The 12048-nt window shown below is 36.6% G+C and overlaps 1 protein-coding gene across 7 annotated transcripts in view; it reads right to left on the minus strand.

Annotated features, from left to right (window-relative positions):
* Adamts20 (ADAM metallopeptidase with thrombospondin type 1 motif 20) overlaps positions 1-12048 on the minus strand; it is a 205625-nt gene that overhangs the window by 50317 nt on the left and 143260 nt on the right. For all 7 annotated transcript variants that reach the window (XR_002388903.2, XM_021243106.2, XM_021243105.2 and 4 more), the window contains 2 exons: positions 3162-3335; positions 2916-3086 (listed from right to left, as the gene is read on the minus strand). Coding sequence is in view for 6 of the 7 variants with exons in the window: in XM_021243106.2 (XP_021098765.1) it covers positions 2916-3086; positions 3162-3335 (345 nt within the window). In the remaining variant the exon portion in view is untranslated. The remainder of the gene's footprint in view (positions 1-2915; positions 3087-3161; positions 3336-12048) is intronic.

Consider the following 12048-nt stretch of genomic DNA (forward strand, 5'->3'; position numbering starts at 1 on the left):
GGGAAAATTTGAATAGACTTGTCACAAGTAGAGAGGATAATTTGTAATTTTTAAAACTTCACACAAATAAGGGCCCGGTGTATATAAAGAAGAATTACACCAACCTTCCCAAATTTCAACAAAAGATAGAAGAAAGGAAAGACTTCCAAATTTGTCCTACGAAGCCAGTATTTCCCAAAACCTGACAAGATATCACAGGAAAACTACAGACAAATACCACTAACGAATGTACACACAAAGATCCTCAACAAAACACTAACAAAACTTGAGCCACACATAAAAAGTTTTATGCACCTTGATCAAGTAGATTTATCCCAGGAATGCAAGGATGTTTTGATACATGGTGATCCGTCAGTTTTATACTAATAGAATAATGGACAAAAACCTCACAGTCATTTCAATAGATGCAGAAAATATTTGACAAAAGCTAACAGATTTTTATGATTAAAACACTCAGTAAACTAGATAGAAGGATATTTCCTCAATCTGATAAAGTGAATCTATGAAAAAATCTATAGTTAACAAACTTAATTGTGAAATCAGAAGGCTTTTTTTTTTTTTTTTTTTTTTTTTACAAAGAGTAGGGATGTGCCCAGGATGTCTTTCATCTGCTTCTGTTCAGTGTTGTTTTAGGGTCCAAGGAAATTAGGCAAGAAAAAGAATAGGTATCCAGATTTATAAAAGAAATAAAATTACAGTGGTACCTCAGTTCATGATCTTAACTCATTCCAGGATTCTGGGGAAGCTGCATTCGTGTTTGTGCTGGGAAAATGGTTGTGATCGTGTTTGTCACTTGATGTGGAGTTTGTGAATGGAAGCAAAATTTTGCCAAACTGAACTGAATTCTTCACAAATAGAAGCATTCGTGAACCGAGAAAGTACTGTGTATCTATTCACAAGTGATATAATGTTGTATGTAGAAAACCCCAAATATTACATACACAAAATTAGATCCATTACACATGTTTCATATATAAAAAATCAATTCTAGCTGGGGATTTATTTCAGTGTTGCTGCCACCTGCCCCGCAAGAGCAAGGACCCGAGTTCAATCCCCGGTACCAAAAAAAAAAAATCAATTCTATTCCTATATATTAGCAATGGATAACCAGAAAATAAAATTAAGAGAACAATTCTATTTAAACAAGAATAAATATAATAAAGTACAATATTTAGGAATAAAGTTAAGAAGTTAAAGACTTGTACATTGAAAACTATAAAACATTTTGGAAAGAAATAAGACCTAAGTGAAAGGAAAGAGATGCCAAGTTCATGGATTGGAAAACCATATTGTTAAGATCGCAATGTTCTCCAAACTGACCAAGATTCAGTGTAATCTCTAACAGAAGTCCAGCTAGTTCTTTCACAGAATTTGGCAAACTGGTTTTGAAATTCACATAGAAATGTAAGAGACTCATAATTGCCAAACAATCTTGAGAAGAAAGAACACGGTCGATTCATATATACTTTCTGATTCCAAAACTTACTATGAAAGTACAGAAATGAAATAAGATTATGTGGTAATGCCATAATAAGACACACACACATATTAAGGGAATAGAAGTGTACATTCAGAAATAATTCAATATATTTTTCTCAATTCATTTTCAACAAGAAATTTAGGATTCATAATAGCCATTGGCAAAGGTCCATCAGCTCACTTAAGAATGAACAATATGTAGTCTATCCGCAAAATGAAAGACTATTCAACCTAAAAAGAAATGAAGTGCTCATGTATGCTACATAGATGAACCTTAAAAATATAATAAATGAAAGAAGCCAGCTACGTATGTTATATAACTCCATTTATACAAAATGTTCAGAATAGGAAGATCTACAGAGACAGAAGGAGTTAGGGTTGTCTGAGCCATGGGAAAGTGGGAGAGTGAGCCATGACCAGTAATGTGTATGAGCTTTCTTCTGGGTGTGATAAAATGTTCTGAAATTAGATCATGGTGATGGTTGCATAAACTTACACTAAATTTCCCTAAATTGTAAACACATGTAAACACAGATGTTAGAAACAGCACAGAAAGATACTAAAAATGTTTTTAAGAAATGTTTTAATAACTATTTCATAATTTTAAAAAACAAAGTAGAGGCATGGATGATATAAAGGAATCTGAAATCAAACTCCTAAAAATAAAGATTATGTCAGAGGTGAAAAACAGACTGGATTTGGATTTAAGGTGGATCAGGCACAGAGAAGAAAAGATTAGTAAACTTGAAGGTATTCACACAGTGGAATATTAATCAACAATAACAAAGAATAAACCATTGATACATACTATAACTTCATTCAATCCTGAAAAACATGTTACATCAGACAAAAAAAGCATACATTATGTGATTCCATTTTTATAAAATCCTATAAAATGTAAACTATTCTAGTGACAGATCTCTAATATAAAGAACAGTTGAGGTTACTTGTGGGAAAGGGAGAGGGCAAAGAGATTATGAAGTAGCACAAGGAAACTTTCTGGAGTAATGGAAGATGCTCTTCATTTTGAACATAGCACTGGTTTTAAATAAGGCATACATATGTCAGAACTTAAACCATACACGTTAAATATGTGCAATTGATTGCCCATCAGTTATACAACAAAAAACCTGTTTTCCAAAACTGAGCAACTATTCAGAGCCAGTTTGCAGGATTGTTCTTTGGTGGCTGGTTTCACAGTTGGTAACAATGGATACTTTAGACTTCCATTAGAGTTTAACAGCATGTTATATTAGTACTGTACTCTATTTCCACTGCCCAACTGACAGTGATTTCATTCCTTAGATTGATGTATATGTCTTTTATATACCCTTTATCTGCTCCCATTGTCACATTTTAGGCCCAGTTTCAAACGGCTCAGATTTTAGACCCCATTTTATATAGCAACATTTCTCTGCTTCCTTGTTTTGTCTTACCTGTGCTGAGTCTCCTGTTACCACTATATACTTGCAGGGCAGGTTCCTGCACTTTTTCACAGAAAGAGGTCTGGTTGAAGGATCACAGAAGCTCTCATTCACTTCTGTGTTTTGTGCATCAATGCATGCCACTAGCCGATGAGTCTCTTTTTTCTTACATGATGTTGAACACTAGAAAAGCAATGACAAAATGAACAACTCATTCTTCTATGCAGTGTCTTTGAAAATTCACTTTTTAGTACTTACATCAAGCCACCCTCCCGCCATCCACTGGTACTTCACACAGTCCTGACGCCAACATTGCCTCTGAAAATAAGGTTGGGTGGACCGATTGCACATTTCTTCAGCCACCCGACCAATGCCTCTCAGTCTGCAGTACACATCTCTTTGCTGAACTCCAGATCCACAGGTCACAGAGCACTACAAAGGAGCCAAGATCATCTGAATATAGCTAATACATATCAAATTATATAAAAATATTACCTTAGAACCATCACATATTTTCTCATCTCTTAAATATTATCCATCATATAGACAATAATTGCAACAAGTATTTTTAACATTGTCTTGCCTAGAACTTCTAAATGACTATACAAATAGATTTCTCTGCTGCATAAAGTACCTCAAGTCTTTAGAAACTATGACAAATAGGTCATGTTATAATAGGTTGTATCCCAATTGAGAACTCTCTTCTGACTTAAATATTCCTAATGTCTACCAAATCACCATACAATTATAAACTTTTGTACTACATTGCTTTGAAGTGACATTTATATTCTTATATTATACACATTATCTCCCAAAAAAACAATAACTTGAGATTGTGTTATGTTGATTTTTTCCCTACAGTACATACTATAGTTCAAACTTATTAAGGATCCAAATATTTGCTGATTTGGTGAGTCATGATTATGTTTCATTGGACAGAAGTTTGGGGAAGCTGTTATATAAATTATAAATTTAGCCAACTTTTAGTCTCATCAGGCTTCATTTTTCATGTTTGTACAACAAAATTTTTGTATTATTTGTAAAATGTCACAGAACACTTCCTGTGCTTTTATTCTTGACAGTGGCTGAAGGAATTAGACCATTGTCATCTTAGTCAGATCAGGACTAAAAGTTCAAGCCTCAAGATTTATGGGCCCTTTGTTAAAGTGAAGAATGAGAGAAGCAGAACTGCCACCTCTACCAGGTGACCAAGATTTACGGTCCTTGTTAAGATGATGAGCCCTAGCATATGAACACAGGTAGGTACAACACCCAGGTGGTCAAAGGTTACAGTGCAACCCCAACTCAAGAGAGCTGCTATGTCGTCTTACAACTCTATAAAACCCCTTTAGCCTAAGAGTTGATACCAGTCTGGTCTAGTGCCAAATGACCCTTCTCAGATTTTAACCCCAATAAACTCTGTCCTTTACTGTGGAGCTTGCCTACCTTCATTTTTTCCTAACAGCTCCATAAAGAAAGTACCATGGCTGAAGACATTGAGATTCAGGTTCAGTCACTTGCCTGAGGCACTGCCTCCAGTTACTGGTTGTCTTAGTCTGCTCAGGCTGCTACAGCAAAATATCATAAATTGGGTGACTGATAAACAATATACAGTCCTCACAATTCTGGAGGCTGTAAATTTGAAGATCAAGATGTCACAGATTCATTGCCTGATGAGGACCCCACTATCTGGGTCACGGTGGGTAACTTTTCACTGTGTCCTGGCATGGTGGAAGGGACAAGTTAACTCTCTACGCCCAGGGCCTCTTTCTAAAGGGAACTAATCTCAATATTGAGAGCTCTACATTTATGACCTTTAGAACTCCCAACTCCTAATATGATCACCTTGAGGTTAGGATTTCAACTTATGAATATAAGGGAAACACAAATATTCAGACCATAGCATACTGCCTGTGGCCTCCCAAAAGGTAGGCCCTTCTTACCTGCAAATACAGCCAATCATTACAGCTCATTAACCCCAAAAGGCTTAACTCAAGTATCAAGTCTAAACTTGGTAGAGTCTCATCTAACTACCATCTATATCAGATCTAAGCATGATCAAATTATGAGTCATCCTGAGGCAAATTCCCCTCTAGGTGGGAACCTATGAAATCAAACAAGTTATGGGGTAGGACAGGAGTAGGATAGATATTCCCATTGGGAAAGGGAGAAACAGAAAAGAAGAAAGGGGTAATTGATAGGTCCTAAGTAAGTGCAAATCCCAACAGAAGTTTGTCTCAGGAATAATCTTAGATTCAGTGTCCTGCCTTCCAGACACAGTGGGAGAGGGACTGGGCTGCCAAGGAACCAGATGGCCCTGCCTCCAAGACTTTTCTTAAGCAAGTATCCAATTCTCTCACAATTTCTACCCCAAAACACTAAAACATGAACACAAATAATTGTAACAGAATGGGAAAGGGCCAGGTTCTCTGCTACTTTGTAACAAGGAAGGACTTTCTTCCACTGTCCAATAACACAGTCCTGATTTTTGTCAGAGAGTTCATTAGATTGACCTTTACCATCCATATTTCTGAGAACCTTCTACTTGTAATTACTAGGGTATTCTCTAAGATTGAAGCTTTCTCTTTGGGGGCCTCTCTCTCTCTCTCTCTCTCTCTCTCTCTCTCTCTCTCTCTCTCTCTCTCTCTCTCTCCACTATCACCAAACTGCCCTTACCCAATTTGCAGCAATGCAGGTTTTTCCTACATGTGCCTCAAAACTCTTCCAGCCTCTTAAAGACTTAGAACCAGTGTGATGTCCCTGGGTTCAGTTCCCAGTGCCAGAAACACAAACAAACCAAAACAATAAAAAACAAAAACAAACAAAATTCTCAAACAAAAAAACTTCTTCCATCTCTTCTTACCTACTTCCATATTTAGATATTTGTTACAGTAAAACTGCTATAAAATGCTGTAAGTGGCTTATAAACAATAGAAATTTATTTTTCAAAGCTCTATTTCCTGGAAAGTTCCAAATCAAGGCACCAAAAGATTTGGTGTCTGGTGGAGTTCTGTCTCTTGGTTCATGGATGGATGTTTTGCATCCACATGGTGGAAGGGACGAAGTAGCTCCTGGGGTCTCTTTCACAAGGGAAGTAACATCAATTATGAGGGTTCCCCTCTTGTGGCCTAATCACTTCCCCAAGTTCCCACTTCCCAGTATCATTACTTATGGGACAGGATTTCAACACTTGAAGGGAGGGGGCAAACATTCAGATCATTGCACTGGAGAAGCAGAGTTGAACCTCTGTTCTTCACGTTGAGTTCTCACTGTGCTTCCTCCTGGGGAGGGGAAGACTTGGCAATCTTTCAGCTATAGTAAGAACCACATAACAACCACCAAGAGCTGTGCTGTCCTTGTTAATAAAGTATGGGGTGTGCCTAAGGATATTTATTTAATTTGTGAGTTCAGTTGCTATTATAACCTCTACTTCCAGAAGAAAATGGAAATCACATACTGAGTAATGTTGTTCGGGCCACCATCAATATTCCCAATAGTGATATTATCAGGGAAAAAATCAGGTCATTTTTGACTTCCCTGTTTTTGCAAATGCCCCAGAGGAACTAATTTCCCTCTTTTTTTTTTCCTTCCACAACAGTAACATATCTGAAAAACATAGTTTCACTGTACGAAAAGAATTTAAATTCCTCAAAGTTAAGAATTTAGTTTACCCATAGGCTCAAATTCCTCATACAAATTACAGTAGCATTTCTACTTATAAAGGAATCTATTAAATTCACTTTTTCTTTTTTACATGTATAAGGAGCAATCACTGACTTTAAAGAGAATTTACATGCTTTTTACATATGAAGAACATTATACATATCTACATAACTTTATGTTGACCATGTTATGCTAAAATTTTTGCCAGTTCAGTGAATGTTTTCACAAAAATATAGCTGTTTCTATGGAGAAAATAATAATTTAATGTGTGTTTTGTGCCAGGAATAATATTAGGTAGACTAAAATATCTGGATGTAATATAGCTTATCTGAAGATCTTAGGAAAATGTTTATCCCATGAAGTAAGGCTCTGAAAAACTTTTCAGAGAAAATCTTGGCTATATAAACTGTATTTGAAAGACATCTCATCTACACCTGAAAAAAATTCTAGGAAAAATTAGTTCACAAAACATAGCATAGCAAAAAGTTCTACAAAATGAATTCAGTTCCCTATAATTCAACAAATCACACTCTTTTATTGGTGCTTTGATCATAGCACAAGTTTAGAAAAATCCATTGAGACCATGAGTAGCTACCATTTTTTTTTTTTTTTTTTTTTTTTTTGGTACCAGGGATCAAACTTGGGACCTTGCACTTTTGAGGAAGGCAGCGGAACCACTGAGCTAAATCCCCAGACAACTACCATATTTTTAATATGAACCTCTTCCTTGAAGGCAAGAAATGGACTAATGCTCAAAAAGAAAGTAACTTTTGTTTTTTGTTTTCTTAAAGAATAAATTGATACGATTTTAGATTTCAACAGAGAATAATTTATTATTTCAGTTAAATATTTTTCAGCCCAATGTCATCAATAAAACCAATTACCAAATAAATCCAAAAGAAACTTTTCAAAAGTTTTCTTGATGAATGTCACTAACACATTTGGCTCCATTTACCACTTCTGTGGAAGCAATCTTGCTTCTGGGCCTGTAATCACTTCTGGGACTTGGTGCTATCCTCTTACTTCGTGTATTGCTTTCTCTCAAGGTCTTTACCTGACTCCACTTTCTTTATTCTTCCTTTAAACATTAGCATGCCCCAGGGTTCTTTTTATAACTGTTTTTTTTTTATGCCTTCTAAACTCTCTCTGAGAAAGTTTTTCTATACAGGAATAATTTCTAAATCTGTTATCTCCAACTGTATGATTCAGAGCTCTACATTCATATTTTTATGTATTTCCAATAATTTTTCCATGGATTTACACGAACTTTTATGTGTTTTCTACTGAGATGTGTCAGAGGCACCTGGCACTTGACTTTTCCATAGAGCAGAAGTCATTCCTTGTGCCCAAAGCTGGATCCTTCTGTGTCAAAGATACAAAGAAGGTGCTGTCACTGATTTTGAAATAGAATGGCCTCCTAAGGTGCATTACAATCCCAAAATACTCATTGTTTATTTTAACAGTTTTATAGGGATACATACTTATAAGTGTGTTAAATTTTAACTTTTAAAATCCAGCTAACTTATCTCAAGGCACTGTGAAGCCATATTGCTTGTATATCACAAATAATTGATAGGAATGCACTAAGTCACCAACACTGTGTAACTCAATTCCACCAGGAAAACTACTCAAATAACCTGTTTACCCATAAAGATAGCACAATGTAGACTGGCACTTTAATTTGCCTCTAAAGATATCATCTGGACACAGACAAATAGTCCTATATAGCAATGTCTGTTCCTATTTAGCAGCAGTCATTAAAAGGCATTACCAAATCTTTACATAAAGAAAGATATCATATGACAAATAAAAAGTGTTCCTTCAAAACCCATTTGAGCACCTCTGTGGACAATAACCTATGAAATCAGTCTTTCTTTTTGTGGAATCATGTAAAATAGTAATAAAATGAAATTATTTCATAGTGAGTGCTTATATTAAAGCAATGTTATAATTTACACAATCAGAATGAAGCAGCAACCAGTGATTATGTTGTAACTATGTCTGAAATTACACTTCTGTTGAATACATTATTATATGTAGCACAGACAAAACCCACAATTGTTAACTTCATGTGAGTACTTTTTATAGAATAAATCAAAGGCCAAGGGCTTCACAAGTGGTCATTTGTTCCTGGCAAAGATTTGGGGACCATGTGAATAAATGGAGCTAATCTCTATGACAAGAAAAAGCAATTCAAAGAGAAGAAAACAGAGTCTATACAAAAGCATCTGGGTCTTTTATAGTCTTTGAATATTCACGTCTATATCTTTGATGTCACTGAAATACATTTCTCTAGTGGATCTTATGCAATCTGGTAAGCCAAGGCCAATTTGTTAGTACTGATGATAGATTCTCTGCTGTGGAGCTGGAGGTCAAGGGTCAGAAAGTGTCTTTCATGAATGTCAACCAAACAGCCATAGCAGCTGCACAACATCGAAAGAATCCCAGGACCCACAGGAATGCTGGTGCCCAAGAAAGGCAAACTATCTCTCTCTCCTCCACTGCCATCCCTGTGGCTCCTGGATGATAACAGAATTAGGACTTATCTGTTTCACACTGGGTGCACCCATGACCTTTTGGGTCCAATGCCTTTATGGTGTGTGTTTGTGCATCTGGGAAGGCTGTTTTGCCATTTTCCTGACACATCTTGATCCAGAAAAAATAAAGTAACACTTCACATTATGCAAAACCACAACATGACAAATTATATAAATTATGAGATAGTGAGTCCTTTTGCAATTAAATGAACAGTATCCAAAATAGATATTGAAGTAGTCATGAAGTTAGATAGCAAAGACACACATTGTCTTGGAGAGGAAAAGATAGAGGCTTGGATAATGCTAAAGAAGGAAGCATGAGCTAGCCTTACACTTAGCCTTTACAGACAGCAGTAAGACATGGAAGATGTTAAGTGGCATGAACTTATTTGAGGTCTTCTAAAGCTCACACTACATAAAAGTAAATAGCGGCAGAACCGATGTGGGGAGCCACTGCAGGCCCAGCAAGAGATGGTGAAGAATCACTGCATTAGACCAGGGTGGTGGTGATGGAGATCTCAAAGCTACTTTGATAGGAGAATTGAAAGAAGAGGGACCGGCATACTGTGGGAAGAGTAAAGGAGCAAAGGAAAGGAGCCAGGATGAGCCAACATTTCTCTTTTGAAGAAATAGTTATGACTTTCCATAATTATAACAGGTTAAGATGGAGATCTTTTAAATCATACCCATGAAAAATGATGAAAAATAATTTGTTTTCTTGATCAAAATTTAATCTAGAAACAAATACTGAAGAATACACACCGCAGTGGAATGAAAAACAGATACATTATCCCGCAGAGTTCAGTCAAATAACAACCACAATTTCTACAACATTAATATTTGCTATACACTGTTTCTTGTACAGGAAACTCAAGATTTTTAACTCAGTTTGAAAACTTGGTGATAAGCTGGCATAGTGTCCCTCAAGAGCCAGTTTCCCATGTTGAAGTGCTGGGCCCAGAGTGAATAGTGATGACTTGGGAGTCCTGGGGACCCTACTTCCTCTAGCTGCTGTCTGAACTCCTCTCTTTCTTCCCAAAAGATGGAACTCCAGTATCCTTTTTTTAAAAATTTTATTTTATTGGTACATTTTAGGTATACAATATAATGACATTCATCATTGGAAATTTGCACTTTTACATAGTCTCTCCAGGTTCTTATTTTTCCCCCTTCCCCTGCCCTCCCTTCAACCCCTCCATCCCTCCCTATCTACAAACACTTTGTTTCCATTTTTTTTTTCATTTTCTCATATTAATTCCATCCCCTTCTTTCCTTTCCCCTATCCCTCCCACTTCCCCTTCCCCTTTGCCCCCTTTCTTCCTTTTTCACATTATCTATTATACCTTTTAGTCCTTATTCACATTGTCAGTTTCTCACACTAGAGAAACTATTCGGTATTTACACATGTGTCCTATTCATTTCACTTAAGAGTGTCACCTCAATGTGCAACCATTTAGCTATAAATGTCTCTAATTTCTCATTTTTATGCCTGAGTAATACTCCATTTTATTAAAAAAGAAAACATTTTCTTTATCCAGTCTCCAGTTGATGGGCAATTGGACTGCTACCGAATTTTAGCTATTGCAAATTGTGCTGCTATGAACATGAGTGCACATACATCACTGTGGTATGATTCTTTTAATTCTTTGGGGACGATAACCAGCAGGGGAATAGCTGGGTCAAATGGGACTTCCAGTCCTAGTTCTTTGTAGTATCTCCATACTGATTTCCACAGTGGTTGCACCAGTCTACACTCCCAGCAGCAGTGGAGCAGGGTTCCTCTTTCCCCACAGGCCCGCCAGCATTTGCTATTGGTTGATTTCATGATAGCAGCCATTCTTTCTGAAGTGAGGTGGAATCTCAGCATTGTTTTCATTTGCATCTCTCGAATGATCAGTGATGTTGAGCATTTTTTCATATATTTATTTGCTGCTTTTACTTCTTTGAGAAATGTCTGTTCATTTCAGATGCCCATTTTTTATTTGGGTCTTTGAATTTGGGGGGTTCTGATTTTTTAAAGTTCTTTATAGATTTGAGATAGTAGACCTTTGTCTGAGGAAGAGCAGGTGAAGATTTTTTCCCACACTATGGGTTGTCTCTTCACACTGCTGGTGGTTTCTCTTGCTGTGCAGAAGCTTTTTAATAAGAAGAGATTCCACTTGTTGATTGTTTGTGCTAGTTCATGGGCAACTGTTTTGTTCATAAAATCTTTTCCTACACCAATGTCTTCAAGAGTTCTACCTAACCTCTGTTCCAGCCGATTCAGCATTTCTATTTTAATATTTAGATCTTTAATCCATTTCGATTTTAGTTTAGTGCATGGTGAGAGATATAGGTCTAGCTTTAATCTTTGGCAATTTTCCCAGCACCATTTATTAAAGAGGCTGTCTTTCCTCCAGTGAGGGTGTTTGGCTCCTTTATCGAAGATGAGATGGCTGAGTGTGTCTGGCGTTGTTTCAGCATCTTCTAATCTGTTCCACTGGTCCTCAGGTCTGTTTCTTTGTCAGTTCCATGCTGTTTTTATCACAGTAACTTTGCAGTAGAGTTTCAAGTTGGGGATTGTGACACCCCTGCCATGTCTCTGTTACCTAGAATTGCTTTTGTTATTCTAGGCGTCTTCTTGTTCCAAATGAATTTTTGGATTGTTTTCTCAAGGTCTGCTGGGATTTCAATTGGGATTGCATTGAATCTATATAGCAGTTTGGGAAGTATGGGCATTTTCACTATGTTGGTCCTTCCTACCCAGGAGCAGGGGATGTCTTTCCATTTTCTGATATCATCTTCAATCTCTCTTTTCAGAGTGCCATAGTTTTCAGAGAAGAGATCTTTGATTTCTTTCCTTAGGTTGATTCTTAGGTATTTCAGTTTTTTGGATGCTACTGTGAAAGGATTGATTTGTCCTATTTCTCTCTCAGTGAGTCTGCTGTTCATGTAGAGGAAAGCTA

The sequence above is a fragment of the Heterocephalus glaber genome, unplaced genomic scaffold, assembly GCF_053883595.1.
Source record: "Heterocephalus glaber isolate CG9 unplaced genomic scaffold, H.glaber_assembly_v1.0 deba00001733, whole genome shotgun sequence".
Lineage (NCBI taxonomy): Eukaryota > Metazoa > Chordata > Mammalia > Rodentia > Bathyergidae > Heterocephalus > Heterocephalus glaber.